The following is a 25,330-nucleotide window of genomic DNA, read 5'->3' as shown; positions in this document are numbered from 1 at the left end:
ACCTAAGGTGGTGGTCACTGAATCTTCTTCTAAATTCAAATCCTTAATAGTGCGATCGTCGACGAACTTACTGTGATTTGAGTGCCATTTTGTAACCTCAAATCCGCCACTACTAAGAATTTCGGAGACTTCTGCCTTGATTCCAACGAGACCGTCCACTGTGTTCGCTCCGCAAAGGAAATCATCAACATAAATGGAATCAGCCCCGACCTTAAACTTGTTATTGATCCGCCAGATATATCATGCTTCGTATGGCAAGGTATGGTGCCGTTGCGGTCCCATAAGTTAAAATGTTAAGTTCGAAGGTGCGTACTGGCTCTACGGGGTTGCTCCTCCAGAGAATGTACTGAAACTTACGGTCATCCGCGTCGTCGAGGACTTGTCTTAACATCCTAACCACATCAGCCGTCATCACGTAGCGATACGTGCGGAAGCGTAAAATTAGCGTATATAGATCGAGTTGAATTGTTTGTCCGACCATGAGCAAATCATTTAGCGATTTCTATCTCGTTATCTGACAGGATGCGTCGACAAAAACTCTTAGTTTGGTTGACGTACTCGTTGGCTTGAGTACACAATGATGAGGTATATAAAAATGTGGCACATTGAGTTAAGGCATCTCTACTAAACTCATATGCCCCAGAGTTTGAAATTCCTGCATGAAGTCTATGTATTTTGACCTTATATCCGCTGAGCGACTGAGTCGGCGTTCAAGCGCTTGAAATCTTCTTCGTGCAGTTTCATACGAATTGCCAAGCAAGCTGGGATCCGTTTTAAATGGCAGCCGAACCACTATGCGGCCATCATCGTCACGGCGAACAGAGTCGACGAATTTCTCCTCACATTTCCGCTGCTCTGGTGTGTATATGTCAGCCGACTTGCTAACATCTTCAATCTTCCACAATCGCTCGACGTTTCGGTTAATAGCATCCTCCAGAGTTACTGAGTAGCTGTGAACTATAGTGGGCTTGGTTTGGCAACGACCAGAGATTATCCATCCTAACAACGTTTTTTTGGAGAATTGGCAGGTGGGGACCGCGCTTAATTTGACCAACCGATAATATTTCGAAGAATGTTTCTGTTCCAAGTAGCAAATCAATTCGACGAGACTTATTGAATTTATCGTCAGCGAGGGGCGTGTTTTGAGGTAACTGCCATGATGATATGTCTATATCTGAATCTGGGTTGTATGCGATATGTGATGTAATGCATAAATCTAGCGACAATTCTAATGCGTTAAAGCGTGATTTGATTGTGGTAGATGCGCGATGCTTTATCTGCGTTTGAGATTCTCCAACGCTACGTATTTCCATGTGGCGCTTGATACTTGGTATGCGAAGCGCTTGAGCAAACTCATCAGACATAAAGTTAACTTGTGAGCACGAGTCTAGCAGAGCGCGACCTATCTTGTAACAACCTGAGGCATCCTTGACCAGAACCAATGCCGTGGCCAATATTACACGATCCACTTGCGATTCCCTGTGAGTGTGAACAACTGCATTCGATATCTGAGGAGCATTTGACTGAGGTTGAGAAGGCAACGGTGGCGAAGGAGTGGCTCGAACGACTTCTCGATGCAACATAGTGTGATGGGATTGGGAACAGATTCGGCACTTCTGTGTCGACGGGGATTTGGCCACGTGGTGACCCTTGCCGAAACAATTAATACAGAGACCCAAGCTCTTTATGATTTGAAAGCGATGATCGACAGAAGTGTTACTAAGTTGGGAACATCTAAATGTTTTATGTTCGCTACTGGAACAAACATGGCATATTGGTGTGGAGCAAGAAAAGGTAAACCCAGGATGCTGCTGAGTACGTTGTTTAGTGGCAATTTGTTGAGTCGCATTAACATCACCGTTGGCATTGCTAAGAGCTTCTAGATATTGGCAGTGACGCTCTACGACCTCAACGCATTTGGGCCAGGACGGCAGAGTTCCGTAATCTAAATATTCATTCCACTTTCTCTTTGTCTCCTGATCAACCTTATTCATAACAATTGAGATGAGCATCGCCTGAACAATTTGGGTTTCGCTTCCGAGAGATAACAACGAGTTAAACAATGCCGTTGCATTGTCAATAAGGCTGCGCAACGTTTGGCTATTGGATTTCGCAACCTTTGGCAAATTGAATAGCGACGATATATTGTCCAGAAAAACTAGGGTTGGGTTGTCATAACGACTCCTTAGACGCTCAAGAGCCTTTGCGTAGTTTTCAGGTGTAACTTGGAATGCCTTAACCGTTTCAAGAGCTGATCCACGTAGACAATTTAGCAACTTATTAAATTTCTCGATTGGAGATAACAAAGCTTGAGCATCTACAACTTGTTTAAATGACGTAATAAAGTTTTGATATTCCGAGTACTTGCCATCAAATGTAGGTAATGCGAGTCTGGGTAGTTTGATAGATGACGTGTTGAATACGCTGAGCGTCGTATCATTGCCAGATGTATTGTGAACATCAGGGCCGAGTTGATCCTTGATGCTAACCTTGATGGTCACAAACATGTCTTCCAACTCTCCACGAACATCTCGTTGCTGCTCATCCACATCTTGCTGCTCGATGTCGTATTGTACCGACAAGACTTGTTTGAAATACGCCCAAAATATTGACAATCGGCAATTCAGTTCCGCTGGCGACAGTCCATGGCGTGGATCCACAGTAGTCCGAATTCGAGTAATGTTTCTGCGGAGATTAGTGCGTTGTTGTCTTAACTGCTCTAATGAAGCCATGTTTGCAAATTAAGTTGCCAAAGACCAAAACAACTGCAGCGATACTACTGCTACAATCTGGCAACTCCAGATGTATTGTGAACATCAGGGCCGAGTTGCTCCTTGATGCTCACCTTGATGCCGACAAACATGTCTTCCAACTCTCCACGAACATCTCGTTGCTGCTCTTCCACATCTTGCTGCTCGATGTCGTTTTGTACCGACAAGACTTGTTTGAAATACGCCTCCAATATTGACAATCGGCAATTCAGTTCCGCTGACGAAAGCCCATGGCGTGCTTCCACTGTAGTCCGAATTCGAGTAATGTTTCTGCGGAGATTAGTGCGTTGTTGTTTTAACTGTTCTAATGAAGCCATGTTTGCAAATTAAGTTGCCAAAGACCAAAACAACTGTAGCGATATTACTGCTACAATCTGGCAACCCTACAATGTAAATACATACGTGTGAATTTCACTCAATTTGAAACTTGAGTGAAATTGCTGTGCCAATTGAGTGAAATCGCTGTGCAAATAACTTACGCTCAGCGATATCCAAACGAAGTAACAAGAGTGAGCGAGATGACTGAATGCAACGGCTTGGTTGGCGACGAGGCGGGGGGTGAGGCAGGAACAGCAATTAGAACAGCAAGATCCAAATGAAATGCATGCGGCGAAGTAGCGGTTATTTCCTTTTCCTTGTTTGCTCTTCGGGGCTTAGACTGGGACCCTCATCGCCACATTCCTCCGTATGCCGACAGACTACGCCTTCTGGACCTGCCCTCTCTTAAGGATCGTCGTACCTGCCATCGCGTGATGTTCCTGCATAAATTAATAAATGGATATATTTTTTCCAGTAATCTTCTTAAGCAAATACGCTTTTCAGTTCCTTCTAGGCCATCACGTTACTTTCGGCCTATAGCTTTGGATATTTGTAAAACTAATTTCGAGGCACACGATCCTTTTCGCGTTTTATGTTCGCTTTACAACGACATGTACTCTCTTTTATATTTTGAAATGTCATTAGACTTTAACAAAAATAATATTTTAAGACACCTATCCTTGCCTCTGACCACCTGATGTGAGTCGGAGCATATCATTAAAAAACACTCCTTATCCGGTCTGAGGTAAGGATATGGATTCAAAATGGCAGATATTTGCTATTCTTAATAAATAAATAAAAATAAAAAATTTATGATGCGGCAGTGGCGCTGGCAAGGGGGTATGTACCCGGGTGGTGCTCCAACGACAATTGAGACCAAAATTTCCAACGACGAGAAGTTTCTGCAGCTTTGGGTGCAGCTACAGCAGCGAATTGGGTAGGAGATCTGTGGTGACTCGATTCGAACCGACAGACCCTAGACTCCAAGTAGAGCTTGGAGACGACAGCGACAGAGAGGCACACGGTGACCCTTCCAAGTATAGCTTGGAAGCGACGCGACGATAGAATCTCGAGACCGAATGCTCGAGGTTAATGCACCTTTCGACTTAACCTCACAACACATGCATGTACCTTTACATACAAATGTTGAAAGCTGCGGACTTCACCAATTAATTAATATAAACAAAGTCACGAGTCCTGTCACGGTCGCCAAAATGTTTGATTCAAAAGCTTGTTCTTGAATATTTATTTATTATTATTAGGAGGTGACATTAATTTATATTTCATCAATCAGATCAGTTCAGTTCAGCTATTTTTACAAGAGTTAATTACAAGAGTGGCCAGAGCCAAGATAAACATCTAATCATTAAAAAAAACCTCTCCAGCGGAGCCAGAGAGATCAGCTGCATTTGCTCGCAAATGTGCCTAAAACGTAAGATAAGCTGGGTTGCGTCTTGGCTGTTTAATCCAATTGGGTTTGACCCAACATCCCGGCCCCATTGAAAGTCTGAAGCCAACTTTCAAGAGACAGGCAGCAGAGCGAGTTTATGTATGGGGCGTCGGTAGACTCCCTTGGCAGTGCGCACGTCAGCGACGCGCACGCGTTGATCCTTGCCTGGTTTGGCTGCTTCGATGCGCCCCAACAGCCAGCGTTGCGGCGGCAGATTGTCTTCGTGTATGAGGACCATGTCTCCCACGGAGAGATTCGGGGATGCCTGGGTCCAGTTGGTCCTCATTTGAAGCTCGTTGATGTACTCGTGCGAGCAGCGACGCCAAAGATATTGCTTGATCGCGCTGACCCTTTGCCAGCGCTCCAGGTGGTCCACCTTTGAATCCTCGACTGAAGGCTCAGGGAGTGATCGCAGGGAATCACCCACAAGGAAGTGACCTGGTGTGAGGGCAGCAAGATCGTTCGGGTCCGTCAATAGTGGTGGAAGAGGCCGAGAGTTGAGTATAGCCTCCACTTCAGCAGTGACGGTGGTAAGCTCTTCGAACGTCAGACGAGTGTTGGCCAGCGTGCGGTTCAGCAGTCCCTTGACGCTCTTGACGGCTGCTTCCCATAAGCCACCAAAGTGGGGTGCCTTGTTGTTGGCTCCTACGAAGTTTGTAGCGTTGTCGCAAAATATGTCAGAGGGCAATCCGCGCCTTGCTATTAGGCGTTTCAGTGCGGCAATGAATGCGTCATTTGACAGGTCTGACACTACTTCGACGTGCACTGCCTTGGTAGCGAAGCATATGAAGACTGCAATGTATCCCTTGGAAGGTGCCTTGCCTCGAATACGCGCGTATATGTTAATCGGACCGCAAAAGTCAACACCGCATCTAGAGAATGGTCTTGACTGCGTCAGGCGTTCGACGGGCAGTTGACCCATGACTTGTTTCTCCAGAGTTGGTCGATATCGTACGCAGTGTACGCAGGACCTTACGACGCGGCGTGCCAAGTCTCGTGCATTGACGATCCAAAATCGTAGGCGTATGAGTGCGACTAGAGCCTTTGGGCCGGCGTGGAAGTTCTTCAAATGGATGTGCTGTACGTATTGGTGCACAAAGAAATCCTTGCTTGGGAGAAGAATGGGATGCCTTTGGGTGTCAGGAACATTAGCTAGTTCCAGACGATCTCCGACCTTGAGCAACTCAAACCCATCAGTAACCTGTAGGAAGGGATTCAGATTTCGTAAGTTAGTGCGAGTCAGCTTGCCCTTTTGCAGCAGTCCTATATCCTCAGAGAAATGCTTGGCCTGCAAGTTCCTACAAATGCAGTGCAATGCGCGAGACAATTCCTGTGGTGATGACGATAATGTTGCGAACGGCTGCAGCTTTCTGGCGAAGTGAACAAAACGAAGTACCCAGGCGACAACTAGTATGCAACGATTGTGAGAACTAATAGTATATACAGCTTCCAGAAGATGATTGTTGATGGTGACTATAGTAAAGGCCGATTTGCGTTTTTCCAGCTGGACCACATCCGGATCAATATTGCCAGAACTTTCCGCTGGCCAGTGTAGCTGATCTTGTAGTAAATATGCGGGACCGTCGAACCATATCGACTGCTGTAATTCAGCTGCGTTGCAGCCCCTGGAGAGTAGATCTGCTGGATTCTCGTGCGTCGGAACATGTCTCCAGTCGCAACTGGAAGTGTTTTCCTGGATTTCGGAAATACGGTTTCCGACAAACGTAGAAAGTGTAGCCGAATGTTGTTGAATCCAGTGAAGAACAATCTGAGCATCACTCCATAAGAATACCGTTGGTTGGTAGTCTGCAAATATCTTCTGTATCTTGCGCAATAGGTTTGATAACAAGTGCGCTCCACATAACTCCAACTTTGGTAGCGACAATTTCCTAGTGGGAGCGACTCTGGATTTCGATGTTATGAGACGTATCTTAATGCTGCCATCTGCCCCAACTGTACGTGCATATATACAGCAACCATAGGCTCTGATCGAGGCGTTGCAGAATCCATGTAACTGTAGACTCCGGAGACTCGGCTGTAAGCAAAGGCGTGGTATTGACAGCGATTCCAACGACGAAAGTGATGAGAGAAACGATGTCCATGCTGCATGAAGATTTTGCAGCACCGATTCATCCCAGTCTAACTTGAGCAGCCATAGTTACTGCAGAATGATTTTAGCAACTATTTTTATTGGCGTGACTAAGCCCAATGGGTCAAATAATGATGAGGCTATCGAGAGTATTGTCCGTTTTGAGACGGTTTCCGATGTGTGTTTTGGTACAAATGCGAATTTGAATATATCGTATCGTTGATCCCATTTCAAACCTAACGTGCTGGTCACTGAATCTTCTTCTAAATTCAAATCCTTAATGGTGCGATCGTCGACGAACTTAGTGTAATTTGAGTGCCATTTCGCAAGCTCAAATCCGCCACTACTAAGAATTTCGGAAACCTCTGCCTTGATTCGAGCGAGGCCGTCCACTGTGTCCGCTCCGCAAAGGAAATCATCAACATAGAACGAGGTTTTAATGGCATCAGCACCGACCTTGAACTTGTTCGAATTTTGATCCGCCAGATATATCACGCTTCGTATGGCTAGGTATGGTGCCGTTGCGGTCCCATAAGTTACAGTGTTGAGTTCGAAGGTGCGTACTGGTTCTACGGCGTTGCTCCTCCAGAGAATGTACTGAAACTTACGGTCCTCCGCGTCAACGAGGACTTGTCTAAACATCTTAACCACGTCAGCCGTGATCACGTAGCGATATGTGCGAAAGCGTAAAAGCAGTGTATATAGATCGGGTTGAATTGTTGGTCCGACCATGAGCAAATCATTTAGCGATTTCTGACTCGTTGTCTGACAGGATGCGTCGAAGACAACTCTTAGTTTGGTTGACGTACTCGTTGGCTTGAGCACACAATGATGGGGTATATAAAAGTGTGGTACATTGAGTTGAGGCATCTCTACTAAACTCATATGTCCCAGAGCTTCAAATTCCTGCATGAAGTCTATGTATTTCGACCTCATATCCGCTGAGCGACTGAGTCGGCGTTCAAGCGCTTGAAATCGTCTTCGTGCAGTTTCATACGAATTGCCAAGCAAGCTGGGATCCGTTTTAAATGGCAGCCGAACCACTTTGCGTCCATCATCGTCACGGCGAACAGAGTCGTCGAATTTCTCCTCACATTTGCGCTGCTCTGGTGTGTATATGTCAGCCGACTTGCTAACATCTTCAACCTTCCACAATCGCTCGACGTTTCGGTTAATAGCATCCTCCAGAGTTAATGAGTAGCTGTGGACTATAGTGGGCTTGGTTTGGTAACGACCAGAGATTATCCATCCTAACAACGTTTTTTGGAGAATTGGCATTCGGCGTGCCGAAGTTAGCTTCCTTTCTTGTTTGAAATGTCATTAGACTTTAACAAAAATAATATTTTAAGACATCTATCCTTGCCTCTGACCACCGGAGCATATCATTAAAAAACACTCCTTATCCGGTTTGAGGTAAGGATATGGATTTATAAGGGCAGATATTTGATATTTCTTAATAATAAAATAATAAATAATAAAATAATATTCGAAACAGAATGTTTCACTGTGACTTAGGCATTTATAAAAACATACACTTTAAATTAGAATCGGAATTGGGGGCCTTATTTAATTTTTCTTTTGGGTACTAATTTCTTAGGGACTTATTTCCAACACCCCGAAAATGGGAATACGGGCTAGATTGCATGATTTTTTTGTCAATGAATAAATTTTATAATGTTGTAATAATATTTTAAAATTTGGCGGAGCACTTATGACTCGATTGCTTCCCCAAGGTCATCGGTGCTCCGCCAAAGGGGCCATTCAGAAGGAGTCTATTTAAAATAAGAATCGAACGACAAGCGTATCAAGTACAAACACCTTGCCTGAGTATTTAATTGTAAATATTGGTTACAGGTTTTATAGGGCCACTTAAGGGGGATATACATGTAAACGGTCAAAAATTAGTCATTTTTCGAATGATTTTTTAATGTAGGAAAGTGTGAAGCAAAATTGGTGAAACTTTTGAAATAGTTAAAAGTAGCATTGTAGATGATAAAAAAATTTTGTTATACACAATATTTTACAAAATGGCGTACCTTTGAAAAATAAGCCGCACCGCCTCGAGCTTTGGGTTTCCCGGCTATGGACTCGATAGAGTTCGCAATTTGTGTCGGAAATCCGTAAACAAATTTTTTTTGTATTCATTACACCTTTATCATCTATTTGAACCAAAAAAACAAAAAGAAATTAAGACAAAAAAATTTTATTTTGTTCTGAAGGAAAAAATGCCGTTTCAGGTAATCAGTTTTCACTTCCCACCCCTTAGAAAATAGTAATACTAATTTCTATTACCCCCATTTAGGTTCAAATAGAAGATAATTTCATGCTGATCATAATAATTTTATATTCAGTCTGATATGTTATATAGGTTTTTGTGAATCGTGTCCATAGCATAGGTAAAAATGCAAAAATTTAAAGCTGAGAAAAAGACGTTTAAAGTTTTTGATGCGCCCACGTATCCCTTGCGTATACACTTGATTTGAGATAATGAAACTTACATAGCATATTCTTTAAAAAATAAACTATATTTTAAACCAAAAAAAAAAAAAAATTGATCAAAAAATTTTGGTTTACATGTATATCCCCCCTTAAATGTGTAGATCTTAATGCATTGACGTCCAGAAGCTTGTGTCTTAAATTATACTTCTAAAACTCTGCAAGGGCTTTAAAATAATAATAATAATTTTTAAATTCCATTTTCGAACTAAACATTTTCATTTCTTTCACATTACTTTTTATTTTTTGACATTGCAGCGTTCCAGATCAAGAAAAAATTAAAGTTTGCATTCCTAAACTTCGACTGGAGTTTATATTTCTCCGAAAGGAGCTCTTCTTGACTAGAGCAAAACGAGCTGTGAGGAATCAGCCGGAGCCGCTTCTTGTAAGTTCCTACAAAGGACATCTGAAGGCTATTAACTCCATTTCATTCATCAACCTTCCGAAAATCTTATTTACGTAGGTGGATGAAATAATTAGTCTAATCAAATTTTTTATAACATTCATTTTTTTAGGGGCAGCCACGATTACTCGTGCCGTCTTTGGACTCAAGGTGGTCGATATCTGGGCACGCTAGGTACAGTATTGCCATGGTCTAAACTTACACCATTTGAGCAAGCTGGCGATGAAAGCCACGTTTATCGTATGCCTCCAGATATCAAGAAGGTAGCAAGCTCAACGACTCTTAAAGTAATATCGGGAATACAGTCAGAGAGAATCGTAAAACGATCTGAAGGGAAACCGGCAGATGATCGTGAGGAAGATACCGTTCAGACGGAGGAGGTGACTGAGTTAAGAAAACTTTTGGACCGACCCATTAGAGAGCCAATATTGGGAAAACATTTTGAGCTTCCTGGCCGCTCGGTACTGGACCAGCATATCGAGCTCGATACCACTCAAAGCTATGTTGCCGTTTACACTCACCTTAAAGTGCATTCAACAGAAATGCTAGAACGTCTACCTTCACCTGCAGTAGTGGGGCGGGTTCAAGCTGAAAACTATTTGAACCATTATGTTCCAGTGGAAGGCAAAGTGGACAAAAGTGGATCAGCTTTAAACATTAAACAAGCAGCCCGTTTTAATTCAGCAAACACAAGTGACTCGAACAAAATTCATTCTGCCAAAACTCGGGGTCATATGGGAATCGGAGTCAGATTAAGTCATGCATCCCAACAGTAAACAATTTATTTTACATATTTTAAGTTGCATCCATTCGAAAAATTCTAGTATTTCTGTGTTACAATAAAATTAGTATTAGTGTATTAGTGTAACATTAAAATATTTCAGATTGACTATTTTTTTTGGACGTTGATGCACTATGCTCACTAATTTGGCCCTGTTGATACCTTGTACAGGCTAGTTTTTCGTAGGCACAACAACAAAAATATTGGTAATAGATTCGAGTAGATGACTACTGGCTTGCTGCCTGATTGTTTGCCAATTTCACTAAAGACAACACATGAAATTTAACGAAGTTTGTAAGTGTTTAGGAGCGGGGCGATCCTCGGCATGGGCCGACCATGGTGTTCGGAATGCACCCGAGGCCCGCTCTCCGGAGTGTGAAAGCGGTGCGAGAGAATTAAAGGGGCGAGAGGGAAAAGCTCCGTCAGCTCAGCGAGCAGTGGCGCACAGTTGGCCGCTGACCTTAACATCTCGCCAACCCTTGCAATCACTCGGGTTGCAAAGGAGCCGTCCTTCTCATGGCTGGCGACAAGCTCCGGACACGACCAATCCAAAGATTGTGCTCGGGTCACCGGCAATCCGTCGTCGATCTTTCGAAAGCCCGGTCTTATCACCCACGGGTACGCCCAAGATCACGGAAATTGATGCATGGCGGTAGAACCGCTTATCGGCCAGCGTGATGTCCCGGAAGTGGGCACGCACCGCATCGCTGAGCTCCTGAACTGGGGTGCGGATGCGCACGAGAGGCTCTATCTTGAAGACAACGTCGAGCCGGACGGCGCTGTCGATCTTGGAGCCGACGATGGCAGAACAAATCTGTTCATCCCCGACGTTCGTAGTCGGCTAGCGACGCGTCGATGCAGCTCGTGGGTGTGCACGGATCCATGAGCGCGGCCGTGTCGAAGCTCCGAAGCTCCCGGTGTGGATCTGCACCAACGCAGTTGGCAGAATGTTCACGCTGTGCCGCTGCAGAAGCGACGACAGCGACAAAGCAGCGGCCGCGGTCGTCTGAGTACCCGGACGAGCGGCGGAAAAATGTCTAGGGGTGTCGGGCGTGGGGCGAGGAGCTGTTGACGGGGCCGTGGAGCGGCTGACAGAGACCTGGCAACGGTATCCCTTGACCGGCGGTTTGCCGGGAGAGACTGGCGTGACGACATCGGCGGCTCGGAGAGATGCAGGAGCGTGTGGTGGTCCTGGCCGCACGTTTTGCAACGATCACCTCGACGACATGACCCGTCGGAGTGCACGTCAGCCAAACATCTGGGGAAGTACCGGTTGGCCAGGACGGCCCGGAGCCTCTTCTCAGCACTCAAGCGGCGGAATTGACGGCACTTCCGTAGCGGAAGGATCCCTCTGCAGACTCGGCATCGATAGGATCGCAGAACGACCTTCGCAATGGGACGCTTGATGAGTCCCCGCGCGGTGCGGATGTCGACCACACGGACATGGCCATCGACTCCTGGAAACACCGCGTCAATTCTGCCTAATCGCCTTTCATTGGACGGAAGGTTAGCTTCCTTGACGACTACCATATTCCCGGCACGGAGATTTCTGGTAGGAGCTCGCCACCTATTCCGCTTATGGAGTTCCTTGAGGTACTCCTTCTTCCGTCGCAGTCGAAAGTGCTGATGGAGAGCCTTCAGATGTTGCCAGCGGTTTATAATAGATGTGGTGACCCCCTTGATCTCGGGTTCAACCACGACGAGGAAAGGGCCTCCAACCAGAAAGTGCCAAAACGTAAGTGCCAACAAGTCGGCGGGGTCTTCGGACATTAGAGCGAGCGGACGCGAATTCAGGCACGCTTCGATTCTAGCTCTTCAAACGTGTACTTTCGCTTGGCCGTAGACTTGTAAAACAAGGTTTTGAAGCTTTTCACGCCTGCCTCCCAAAAGCCTCCCATGTGGGGTGCTCCCGGAGGAATGAACTGCCAGAGCAGCTGCTGGTGACTATAGGCCCCCGTCACAGCCTCTTTGAGAGCGTGGGGAAAGTCTCGGGAGAGTTGGGCAGCCGCCCCCAATAAAGTCTTTCCGTTATCCGACTGCACTTGACGGGGGCATCCTCTTTGAGACACGAAACGGGCGAAAGCGGCGAGAAACTTTTTCGTAGTAACGTCAGACGTAGGCTCTAAGTGAATGGCCTTAGTGGAGAAGCACACGAACACCAACACGCACCTTGGTGATGAGACAGGCTCGTCCCGTATAAATTTTGATGTCGAAGGGACCGGCGTAGTCCATGCCGTTATATGTGAAAGGACGCGAGAAGAAGGTCCGTTCCTTTGGCAAGTCTCCCATGAGTTGCGTTTGCAACTTCCTATTGTGGATGACGCATACCTTGCCAACCAAATTCCTCCCCAAATTCCTCGTTCATCATATTGGAGAAGTTCGGAAGTTGTAACCCGGCCGCATGCTCTCATGAGCCCATTAGAATCAAGGAACGGGTTCAAATTTTGAACCAGACTGGATGTTGGAATTGGTTGTTTTTGGCTTAAGCAGCCCATCTCAAGGACGAAGTGCCTGCGTTGCGTCACGGAAATAAGAAGTCGCTCAACTGACACGATTTCAGAAGCTGTTAAGATATCCTCTACCGACGACAGGAGCGTCCGCAAGCGCTGGATGAAGCGATGGACGTAGGCGAGAACTCGCAACGCCTTATCCAGTGTGGAAAAACGTTCAAGAATGTCTTCAGGAGGAACCTTCGCAACATGGACTTTGACTGCTCGCTTCTCGAGGTCAGTTACAGGGGAGACATCGCCTTGCATGGGCCACTCGCTTCGGGGCCTTCGTCGTTGGCTGTCCGCGAGGTCTTGGAGCGCTATTCCCCGGCTGGCGAGATCTGCCGGGTTGTGCTCGGAGCGAACGTCGCCTTCCACCGCACGCCGAGAGTTTTAGCTGTGCTAAATTCCAGGAAGTCGGAGTGAAGGAGATGGTCATTCGGGATGTTGGCCAAAATCGCCTTACTATTGGAGGTTCACTTTCTTAGTGGAAATCCCGCTGAACTCAGGGCCCAATTCGTAGTCACCGATTTCCCCCTCGGGATTGCGAAACAGAATGCGCTGGAATGAAGTATGGTCGATGTTGGCATTGAAAACAACCCAAAAGTATCGCCACTTTAGGCTTTGAATTGTGAGGTCGGACTGTAAGACCTGGCCCGCGTAGAGAATATCGTTAAGGCTTGTCCCGTTTGCGGAAAGGCTATAGGCGTTGAAGACCACACGCACCTTAGTGGTTGTGCTTTCGGGCTTGAGAACCGCATGATGCGGAAGTTAATAAGTAGCGGAACGGGTCCTCGAAGAAACTTCGGCCATGTGGCCTAAGTCGAGGTATTCTTGGATCACAGAGTCGTATCGGGCCTTGAGGCGCTGTTCGTTACGCAGAAATTGAGCCAGAGCGAAGGATCTTGAAGATGAGAGCTCGGAAACACTATGCTCGGGGTTGCGCAAGGGGAGCGTCGCAACGTACTTGCCACAACTGTCCCTTCGTGTAGTTCGGACAAAATTGCGTTCACAGACAGAATCAGACTCGGAGACGATCTATGTGGGCACTTCCTCTACTTCCCAAAATTTGGTGAGGAGCTGGTCCATCGAGTCGTCGGAGCCGCAGGTGACTCGTGTGGAGAAGGCGGACACATTTCGTGAGTCAATCGGAAATATGGGACCTGTCAACACCCACCCAAAAATGGTTTCCTGGCCGAAAAGAGAATCACAAATATTCGCCTTGGAGTTGCCTAGGAGGACTGACGGAAGGATGTCGGCTCCTATCAAGACATCGATTTGGGAGCTCTCAAAGAACTTGGGGTCCGCAAGAGGTATGTCAGGAAGTCCCTTTAGAAAGTCTGGTGGGACGGGGTACGAAGGCAGACTGCGGAAGGACGTACGCTGCCGTTTCCAACTGCAGTCCGGGTCTGAAATGAGCTCGAATGGAGAAATGGCAGAGTTTCGTGGACTGAAATGGTTTGGTTAAGGCCGGAGACTTGGGCCTGAATGGTCTTGAACGGCAGTTTCACGAGATTGAAGGTCGCCTCGGAACCAGAGTCAATCAAGGCACGCGCTTGGAAAGTGCACCCTAGATGATTAATTTATTTTTCAAGGATCCGGCTCGAAGGACCACTGTTTAGGAGGGGGGCGATCTTTCCACTGAAGATCCTTGAAAAATATGAAAAGAAGGGAAACCTAGTAGAAAAAAGCCGGGGGCGTCGTGGAGGAACTTCAGATCGGTCGATCAGCTTTATTTCGCTGCATACATAATACTAACTCTAAGCATCGAAAAAGAGGCCACGGCCACAGCCAGCTTGGCTGCAGTGAGCGGCTAAGATCGGCAACGGCCGACCATGGTGTTCGGAATGCACCCGAGTCCCAAGACACCACCGATTTTTCTAGTTTTTGAAGGGGGCAACGTGGGGTGGAGGGTTAGGATGTGTCCTGCGGGGCAGTGGCGGCGGGCTCCTACTCCGGTGCCACCTCGGGGCGTGCTCGGAAATATCCAGCAGTGACTGATCGGATGCGGTGGGAGACCTATTGGGGGGAAGGGAACACGGTCCTCTTTGCCTATCCCGTTGGAAACAAGAAAACGGCGAGTGAGTGGTACATGTTTAATATCTTTATTTGATGTTTCCAGTACTATTCATGGAATTAGATTTCTAGGCACTGTGTGTGATTTCTTTTTCGGAAACGTCTGCTTTTAAAAATGGTGTGGCGTGGCGGTGGTATAATTTTGCCCTAAGCTTTGGCGGCAGCGCTGCCTCGATCCTCCCGAACGTTTCTTTTTGAGGTCTCGGGCTGCAGCTCAAGTCCGCCTCAGCCGCGGCTAGCGCTGTCGGTGTGTGACATCGTCGTTCGTGGTCACTCATTAGGTGGCTTTGGGGCGCTGCTGCTTCTGTTCGCAGCTCCCATTGCCACGTATAGGCGGCTGCGCATTGTCTGGCTTGCCTCTTCCTGCTTTGATCGTTTTACCTCTCCTTTGCTCAGTTGTCTCTATCGAGCTTGGCTTGCTTCTGTTAGTCTGTACTCTGTTCACCTCTGTTCTGTTTGGCTCTGTTCTCTTAGGTTTTACTCTTCTACCCAATATTAATTAAGACTCTGGGCTTGCTTCTTAATATTGTAATTCTTTCTGTGGCTTCATGCCATTTCTTTTTTTTTTTTCTTCAAGTTTTTTTTTAATTACTGTTGTGGTCCAATTGGTTCTAGTAGGAGCTTTCACATTTACGCGACGCATTTTTGGCCGAGACTTTCCCCCCTTTCCCTCTGCGTGCCCTACCCTAGAACTACATCCTCGTAGCCTCCGAGCCCATCCGGAGTAGTAGTTCCCCGTAGCCTACGAGCCCATCCGGAGCAGTAGATTCTCGTAGTCTCCGAGCCCATTCTGAGTAGTAGTTCCCCGTAGTCTCCGAGCCTATCCGGAGCAGTAAATTCTCGTAGTCTCCGAGCCCATCCGGAGTATTAGTTCCCTGTAGCCTCCGAGCCCATCCGAAGCAGTACATTTTCGTAGTCTCCGAGCACAGCCGGAGTAGTAGGGCCCATGATACAATCATAGTAGGTAGTCTATTCGGCAGTCAAAGCACTCGGGTTTTGCTTCAGTTCTTGTTCGGCTTTTGTGTTGAAAGGTTGGCTACGGACGATTTTTTTTACAAATGAACCCTTATGCAACATGACTTTTTGCCACGCGCGCCGTAAACATAAATATTAGTTTACCTATAAAAACATTTAATTTTAAGATTAAAATATAATTTAGGATTAAGAAGTTGAACAAAAGACTGTCAACACAAAAACAAAAACAACGACTCATTTCCAACTCTAAACTGTTAAAAATTAAATTATAAAATAAAATCAACTCTTTTTATTTTAAAAGGAAACTTAAAGCCCCATACATCACATACGGGTTAATCAACACATCCTAATGTCGTTTCGCTCGCACTTGCTAGATTGAGACCCTCTCACTCGCACTCATTGCTATGATTGTAGAGGGACCGAAATTTTCCGAGTAGACTACCTACTATGATTGTATCATGGTAGGGCCCATACCCCTAGATTCTCCTAAGGAGAGTAGTCTCGGTGGCCGCCGCGCGCATCCCGGCGAAAGTCCCACCCCGTAGTCGGAACCACAACCTGACCCGAGTGACCGTTCTTGGGGATGATCACAGTCCCGAGCCGCCCGAGTTCCACACCCAGTAGTGCGATCGTCACTGCCCGACAGACGGCGCTGTTAGGGCCGACCGCACCCGTCAACGAGGGGCGCCAGCGGTGACTTTTCCTGGTTTACACCCCAAGAAGTGCGGTGCCCGCCACGTGGCGGTCGTGACGCACACCTCCACCACCAAGCATACGCCTTTTGGCCCCGAACCACGTAGTACTGCGCCCGCATACACATCCTACGACGCAATTAGATCGGTGAGCCTTATTCCTAGGTACTTTTCCAACCCCCCCTCGCTTTCTATATAAATATTCTTGTTTAAGTTCCTTGGCCCCGACTTAGATTTTATCCCGGCCAGAGAACTACGTGACAAGTGGCGCCCGAGCAGGGACTTTAGGGAGAAAGTACTAGGTAAAATACCACCTGTATGGGGAGTGCGTAACCCCGGAACGAGTGACATAACCTAAAAATTCGAAAAAAAGTAAAAATCGTGAACGTATCAAACCAGTACTCGCGCCCGGTATTAAGCCCACGAGCTTACTCGCGAACTCGAACAGTTAACGCGACCGAGTGTCAGTGCAAAAAGGAGGAAGATAAAAAATTCATAAACATAGACTCCAACAAAGTGGCCAATGACAGTGAAAAAGAAATTGTACAAGAAGACAACGCAGAGGAACACATCGAAGCTATGGATCCCGACCAGAAAATTGCCGGTGAGTTCGTTCCACGGTTAATTAAAAATTCTGGGGTCTCTTCGCGTTGGATTTATTCCTGCTTGATGTCAGAACTACAAGCTTTCGCCGAGGAATTTGGGTTCTTCCCTGAGGGAGTCGTCGACGATTTACGGCGAAATTTTGTTGCCCTCATTAAAGAGTAGTGAGGCAATTCCACCAGTTTATGGAGATCCGCACTCAGATCAACCTACCCGACACGTCTCGAGCCGAAGTGTCAAGGTTGCTTCTAGCTGATGTGACACTCGCGCGGAAGACAATTCAGGTTCTGCTGCTTGTAATGCCCGCAATGGTGGAACCACTAATCCTCGGGATGGATTTCCTTGCCTCTATTGGCACCACCCTCCGATGTGGGACGGCAAGCCTCACGCTCTCTCTACACCGACCCGGAGAACGCGACAACGCCAGGCACAGCGGACCAGATCATGTCGATCAAAGAAACCACCAACCGGCATCACGACCTTAAACTCGAGCAAGAACGACACCAGGCCACGAAGATACCCCTAGGACTTTGAACCCACCCCCAGGCATAGCCAATAACGATATAAGACCACGGAACGACACGGATACTAACGGATACTAAGGAACACGAAAAGGTAACCAGACTGCATCATAGGTCGAGATCAACGATGCAGTGAGGAACACAGAAACAAGCGAGGAGAACAACGCAGAGCGCGAGGAAAACAACGTAGAGCGGAAGGAGAACCACGAGCTAGAAACACACGGGCAGCACATCGTAGAACGACAGCTGAGAACACGTGTTGAGAACAACAACAGAGAACATCGGGAGATACGCGAGGATACTGACACAGAGGAGTATATGCGAGAGCAGGGCAACGAGAAACACAAAGAGAACACGCTAGGAATCCAAAACCCAGGATCACCAACACTCAGACCACGAACACAAGAAGAACGACGGCGAGACCCACCCACACGTACAAGCGTTCCTCAGCTAGCAGCTAGCTCAATTCGTGGGAATGGCAGGAGTAGCCGACATCACCGAGCACCGAATCACCATGAGGGATGATCGGCCGATTGAGCAACGCTACTTTCCGAAAAATCCCGCCATGCAACGGATCATCGATGACCAGGTGGAAGCGTTGCTGGAGCAGGGTTGCATCGATCCGTGGCGTAGGCCACACAGTGCCCCCTTAGTCGTGGTACGAAAGGAAACCGGCCAATGTCCCGGATGCATATCCGCTACCCCGGATTACCCATATCCTAGAGCGTCTGAGAAACGCCAAATACATCCCGACCTTGGATCTGCGCAATGGATACTGGCAGATACCCATGGCTATTGACAGCCGAGCTTGCAAACCGTTCACAGTGCCTGGAAGAGGCGGGTCATGCCATTCGGCCCCGGCCACATTTCAGAGGGCGCTGGATAGCGTGATCGGGCCTGACCTCGACCCACACCCATTTGCGTACCTCGATATCATCGTCATTGGAGCGAGTCTCGAGAAACACATGGAGAACCTACGCAAAGTGTTCCAACGGCTAAGGAGAGCCAACCTGCGGATCAACCAGTAGAAGTGCTCATTCTTCAAGAGGAAGATAGAAGATCTGGGACACGTGATCAGCGATCAAGGTATCCACACCGACACAGAAGGGGTAGCCTCCGTGCGCAACTTAAGCCCTCCCACGAGCTTACGGGAACTGAGGAGATGCCTCGGGACGGCTTCATGGTACAGATTCGTGCCAAACTTCGCTTCGGTGGTGCAACCCATGACTAACTTGCTGAGAAAAATTAGAGGTGGAAGTGGAAAGCCGAGCAACAGAGTGCATTTTAACTCCTGAAAATCTGCTGACAGACGCGCCGGTGCTGGCATGCCCTGATTTCTCTGTCAAGATGACACTGCAGACGGACGCCAGTAACTATGGACTCGGGGGAGTATTAACCCAGGAAACCCAGTAGACATTGCCTACGTCAGTCGGAAACTTAACGCCGCCGAGCTGAACTATTAACCCACGGAGAAGGTGGGCTTGTCAATTGTCTGGGGAATCCGGAAGCTAAGATGCTACCTTGAAGGGTATAGGTTCGACGTTGTCACCGATCATCTGGTGCTTAAATGGCTCGACCAGATAGAAAAGCAGCCCACCGGAAGAATTGCCAGATGGGCGCTAGACCTCCAAGAATACCAATATACGTACACTTCCGCCGTGGGAAGTACAATGGAACACCTGCAAATACTAGCGCAAGGAGAGCACCAGTGCAAGTGGCTCCAAAGAAAAACGAAGGACGTCCGAGACGACCCTCAGAAGTTCCCTGATTGTATCACCGAAAACGGAGAGTTGTACCGGCACCTTGGCCACCGCACTATGGGGCGAACGACCACTTTAGGTGGCATAAACCCATTTTTTAAAAGTCATTAAACTAAATATTTTTTAACCGTACTCCAGCGATTACCGATTGTTGGATAATCGTTGAGAAATCGTGAAAGTTTAAAGAGCCAAAAAGTGTATAAACAATTAATAAGTGTGCTACTTTTACAATGCAGTTTAATTCTTGTGGTTTGTACTATGTGTTTGTGGTCGTCGATTGTTTAAATTAACTGTGGTGTCCCCATAATCTTCTGTAAGTTCTAACCCTACTAAAACTAAGAATTTGTGGTGTATTTTTATAGTTTAACTAGAGCAACAAAGTGAGTCCAGCTGAGTCCACTTCTAAAACTAATTATATGTTGTAGAGTTATCTATTCTTATTATTTGTTGTTAGTATAAAAGTGCACTTTTGCGCACTTTCTCTAAAATTTAAATTTTAAGGTGATAACCTCAAAGTGAAAAACAGCGAATTGTTCGTAAAATGGAACGCAGAGACGACGAGTAAAGCACAAGCGAATGCCATTTTTAATTGTTTGAAAGCGTCGATACGTGGACCTTGTTCTGAGCAGGATGAGAAAATATAATTAAATAAAAGCAAAAGCATATCCTGGAGAATTTCAATAAATTGGCAAAAGAGTAAACGGAGAACTTAAAACACTTCGAACGAAGTCATTCTGCTTGGCTAAATTCTGAGACATCAGTAATTCTCACAAAATGGTCAAAACCTGTTGGACGGCCTGCATTACCCTTTACTTCAAAAAAAATAAGAGCGCAAAGAAAGGAGGTTGCAGACTTTGTTGCAAAGAGGGCAGGAAATATAAAATTTCTTATTCAAGCTGCGAGTGCGGCTGCTCGAAAACGGGCGCAGTATGATCTTGCCTATGTGCTAAGATTATTAGCGTTATGTCCACAAAAAGAAAAAGCTATAAGAGATTTATTAAGCCGGCCAGTTGCAAGCCCTACAAAAGTCTCTGCTAATGAGGGTTTAGCTCTCCTTTTGGACCAGGGCCTTACAAAAGCACAATATTACGCAATTAGGGAGCAAACCAAAAACAATTTGTTTCCATCGTACAAGGAGATTGCTGATCGGAAAAAAGATTGCCGGCCGAAGGATTTGCAAATATCCGATACAAAGGCAGAGGTACCTTTACAAAATCTTCTTGACCACACAGCATCTCGGATTACATGCCTGCAAGAAGACGTTATTTTAAGCGTTATGAAAGATCAAGGCACGGAATTCCTAACTGCAGATCTTATATTAAGTTATGGGTTTGATGGCAGCTCTGGGCAGTCAAACTACAAGCAAGGATACTTGTCAGAGCAACCCATTACTAGCGATTCAAGTATTTTTGCTACGACTGTAACACCACTAAGACTTGTGGATGCATCCAACAACGTGTTGTGGAATAACAGGACACCACAATCAATTCGATTTTGTCGTCCCTTGAAATTAGCTTTCATGAAGGAGTCGAAAGAATTCATACTTCAAGAAAATGAATCGCTGAAAAATGAGATACTTAATTTAAAGTCATGCAAAATTCTCAAAAGTCAAGGAAAAGTTTTGTACATAAAATTTCGACTATATCTAACAGTTATCGACGGGAAGGTATTAAACGCATTGACGGGAACGAACTCATCCCAAGCTTGTCCAATTTGTGGATCTAAGCCAAAAGATTTTCTGAACAATAAGAACTTTAAATGTGAAAAGTTTCTTCCAGTTTTGAGTAACCTTAACTTTGGATTAAGTCCTCTGCACTGTTGGATTCGGTTATTTGAATTCATATTGCACGCAGGCTATAAGTGCCAGGTAAAAAAATGGAGAATATACAACCAAGAAGACAAGAGAAGAGTTGCTGAAAGAAAAGCATACGTGCAAGCCTTGTTTTGGAAACAGATGTCACTGAAAGTTGATCAACCGAAAGTTGGCGGCTTTGGCAGCACAAATGATGGAAACACCGCTCGTCGTGTTTTTAGTGACCCAACAACATTTTCTGAAATTACAGGAATAAGCGTACAACTTATTTCAAATCTAAGGACAATTTTAATTTGCCTCTCATGTCAGCTGCCGATTAATGTTGGAAAGTTTCAGAGCTTCTGCTATGAAACTGCGGAAATTATTATTGATGAGTATCCTTGGCTGCCAATGACTGCAACGGTACATAAAGTGCTTATACACTCTGGTGACATTATAGAAAACACCGTGCTTCCAGTAGGTTACTTTGGAGAAGAGGGCGCCGAATCGAGGAATACATTTTACAAATCCGATCGGCTGCACCATGCGAGAAAAAATAGTCGAAAGGATAATTTTTATGATGTATTTCAAAGGGCAATGGACACATCAGATCCTATAATTTCTTCAGTAAACCTCCAAAGAGGAGTAACAAAAAAGCTTTGCCTTCCAGAAGAGGTAACAAGATTATTAACCTGCGAGTTCAACACCACAGAAGAATTGGACGATGATGACCCTAACTTATTAGGATATTCATGAAATTTGGTGCTGGAAAACGAAGGCGATGACGAAGAACCATAGGTGCGAAATATAAATATATTAATTACAAAACAATTCTAGTTTCTTAAATTTCAGGTTTTAGTTGGAAACATTATTTTAACAAGCATTATGTATTATTTCTTAAAAAAAAACTGTGAATCGAAATAGTAAAGCATCGATTTATGTAAGAAGAAGGTAAGACAACTCTGGTTTTTACTTTATTGTATTATTTAGATATTATATTTTAAATTTTTGGTGGAAAAAAAATTTTTCGAATACACCGAAAAAAAAATTTTTTTTTTTTAATTTTATTTTAGGGCAGGACCATGCCCATTTTTCCTAAAATATATTACTATTTGTATTATTAACATATATCAAAAAACGGAACTTAAAAATGTTGCTTCGTTCTCGAGATATTAATTAATGCCACAAAAAGTGGTCGTTCGCCCCATAGTGCACCGGTCAGACGCCCAGGATTACATACCGTGGAAGCTTTGCGTAGCAGCGGAGCATCGAGCTCGAAGCAGGAGTGCCATGACGCACCCACAGCCGGACGCAAGACTATCAGCAGGATCTCGCAGAAGTACTACTGGCCAGGGATGTTCCGAGACGTACAACGGTACGTGCAGCAATGTATCCACTGCCAGAAGTACAAAACGGAACAACGACAGCAAGCGGGGAAGATGCTGACTAGACAAGTGAATGAGCCCTTTGGTATACTGTGCGCAGACTTCGTCGGACCATTACCCCGTTCGAAAGAGGGGAATACCATGTTCCTTGAGTTCTTTGACATTTTTACCAAGTGGGTCGAGCTGGTCCTCCTCGGAAGTCAACGACAGCAACTCTCATGCGAGTCTTCCGCGAGCGTATCATCGCTTCGGAGCTCCAAAAAAGATGGTGTGCGATAACGGGACTCAATTTACCAGTAAGGCGTTCAAGGACTACCTCCAGGAGACGGGAGTCGAGCTGCAGTTCACCGCACCGTATTGCCCAAGGGAAAACCCACAGGTTCCACAGGTAATCCCGCCGACGAAGACAGTGATGCTGCCGAGGATCGTGCCGGCGATCAACCCGGGCCGTCTCACCGAGTTCAACGGACCCTCGCTATCAACGAGGGGAGATTATAAGTACTCTTAACCTACTCTGTGCCGAGGACCAGGGCTTCCACGTCGGAGCACCGTACCCGCGTGGGCCGGGATCGGCGACATCTACGGCGAGCCGGGAGACCTAGCCCCGACGCCAGCCGAGTCCGCTACGCCAGCACAGGACGAGGGTTCGCCGCAGGATGTGGAGATGCGGGCGTCACCCCCGTCACACCGGATGACTCCATCCGCCCACACCATCCCACAGGCAAGGCTATGGATTGGGAGTCCGAGCCTAGCGATGACGGGGACAGCACGGGCCAGCGGTTTCGGCGTAAAGAACCGACCCTGCATGTCGAATGCTCTCAGTTATACCTATTATTGCAGTGGTCCAGCTTCTAAATTGTTTAAAGCCTGATTTTTTATTGCACATTAGGGTGTTTTGTCTCAAAAAGCAGTTGATCTGTTTGGCCAATAGTTGCTTAAAGACTTTGGATAAAAATTGCAGTATCGGCCTATATGCGCCGTTAGTTTTGGGACAGGAACAATTTTGGCTGATTTCCAGGTAGGAAAACTAGACATAGTCAAAACAGAATTGAACACATGTTATTTTGCTTAAGATCTTTGGCAATATCATTTTTATAAAAGTGGGATGAACACTATCAAGCCCAACATCACTCGATTTTACAGAAAAGACTGATTCTAGAACATCACACGGCGAAAACACTAAAACTAAAGCTATTATCACAGATATTATTCACAGTCATGTCCAAATAATAAGGGTTAGTCAATGTATCAGGTACGTTTGATTGCAATAATTTTCTTTTGAGTTCATTGGGGTCTATGTCTAATTTGTATTGTGGTTTGATTTTCCGATTCCCAACATTTTAAGTTCCCTCCATTTTTGTTTCATTGTCATTGTACAAGTAAATTTTTGAGCGATATAATTGCTCTTTGCATTGGCAATCATCAAATTAGCATTCATTCTCAAAGACTTAAATTCATCATAGTAACTTGCAATTTTGTATCTTTTCCATCGTCTATAGGCAATATTTTTTTGGTTTTGCTTAAGTGGCACAAACCTTTCGTACATTGAGTCAATGCAGTATGTTTACGTTACTTAAATCATAGTAGAAGTATACATTATAATTCTACTATGACTTAAATTGTACATAGGATTCCAAACATATGCATCCAAATTATGACTTAAAAGTTTGTGAGGAGTCGTTTGACTCCCCACAAATTTCGTCGCCAACAACACCGGCAAACAGCTCCCGCAGCCAACAACAACAACGGCAACCGCGCCAGCAGCCAACAACAACGGCAGCCAGCGCCAGCCGCCGACAACAACATCTCCAGCAGCCAACAACAACAGCGGTCAGGGCCAACGGCAGCCAACAACCACGGCAGCCAGTAGCCAGCAGCAACAACAACAGCAGCCAACGCTTCTGGAGAGCCAACAACAACGGCAGCCAGTAGCCGGCAGCAACAACAACAGCAGCCAGCGGCAATAACAACAGCCGCCAATTCCCATGGAGATCCGCAACAGCGGCAATAACAACAGCCGCCAACGCTCATGGAGAGCCGCAACAGCAGCTAGCAGAGAAAACCCAAAATCAAAACAAACCGGCTTCGGCCAAGACCCGGAATAAAATAAAACCCTCGCGAACTAGCTTCACAACTTTGTAAATCTTTTGTATTCATAATCTGTAAGCTAAGCACTAATTGTAAGTTTTGTATTATATTCCTAAATAATAATTATCCTAACCTAAGCCTAAACGATAGCTTTTGTTTACCTTTCACCCACCGTTCTCACATCAGAAGCAGCCACACACACACACCAGCGCAGCGATGACTAACTCACCACGAACAAGTGGCCACAGAGCCAGCGCCATACAAGAGCGAGAGAGAGAGAGAACATACGATCGAGCGCAAAAAACAACCCCGAAAATTGGCACGCGCCCACGAGAGAGAGCGAGAGCGAAGGAATGAACCGAAACTTCGAGAAGTGGAACAATACCGGAGCTGCAGAAACTTTCAAAAACGAAGGCATTTTTTTCACTCTGGCGGACGTGACGAAGAGGAGTCGTCTGACTCCCCACCAATACTGGCGGCGGCAACAACAACAACAGCCTTAACACCGGCCATCCGCGCGAGCGAGAGGGAAGCTGATGCACCGCAATGCAATGAGCAATGGAAAGTTACCAGCGCGGCCGAAAATTTGGCAAAGCCGCGTGGTCTGATTTACTTTTGCGGAGGCGATGAAATCGGATAGA

The 25,330-nt window shown here is 46.1% G+C and overlaps 1 protein-coding gene across 1 annotated transcript; it reads right to left on the bottom strand.

Moving 5' to 3' along the window:
- Window positions 1–4,609: 4,609 nt before the first annotated feature.
- LOC138929401 (uncharacterized) lies at window positions 4,610–5,461 on the bottom strand. Its single transcript, XM_070288835.1, has one exon. It carries the CDS (start codon window positions 5,459–5,461, stop codon window positions 4,610–4,612), a length of 852 nt encoding a protein of 283 aa, XP_070144936.1.
- Window positions 5,462–25,330: the final 19,869 nt, after the last annotated feature.

Source organism: Drosophila kikkawai, unplaced genomic scaffold (assembly GCF_030179895.1).
Source record: "Drosophila kikkawai strain 14028-0561.14 unplaced genomic scaffold, DkikHiC1v2 scaffold_184, whole genome shotgun sequence".
Taxonomy (NCBI): Eukaryota; Metazoa; Arthropoda; class Insecta; order Diptera; family Drosophilidae; genus Drosophila; species Drosophila kikkawai.
Note: the sequence above shows the minus strand (reverse complement) of the source record. Positions and strands in the feature narration are given on the sequence as shown.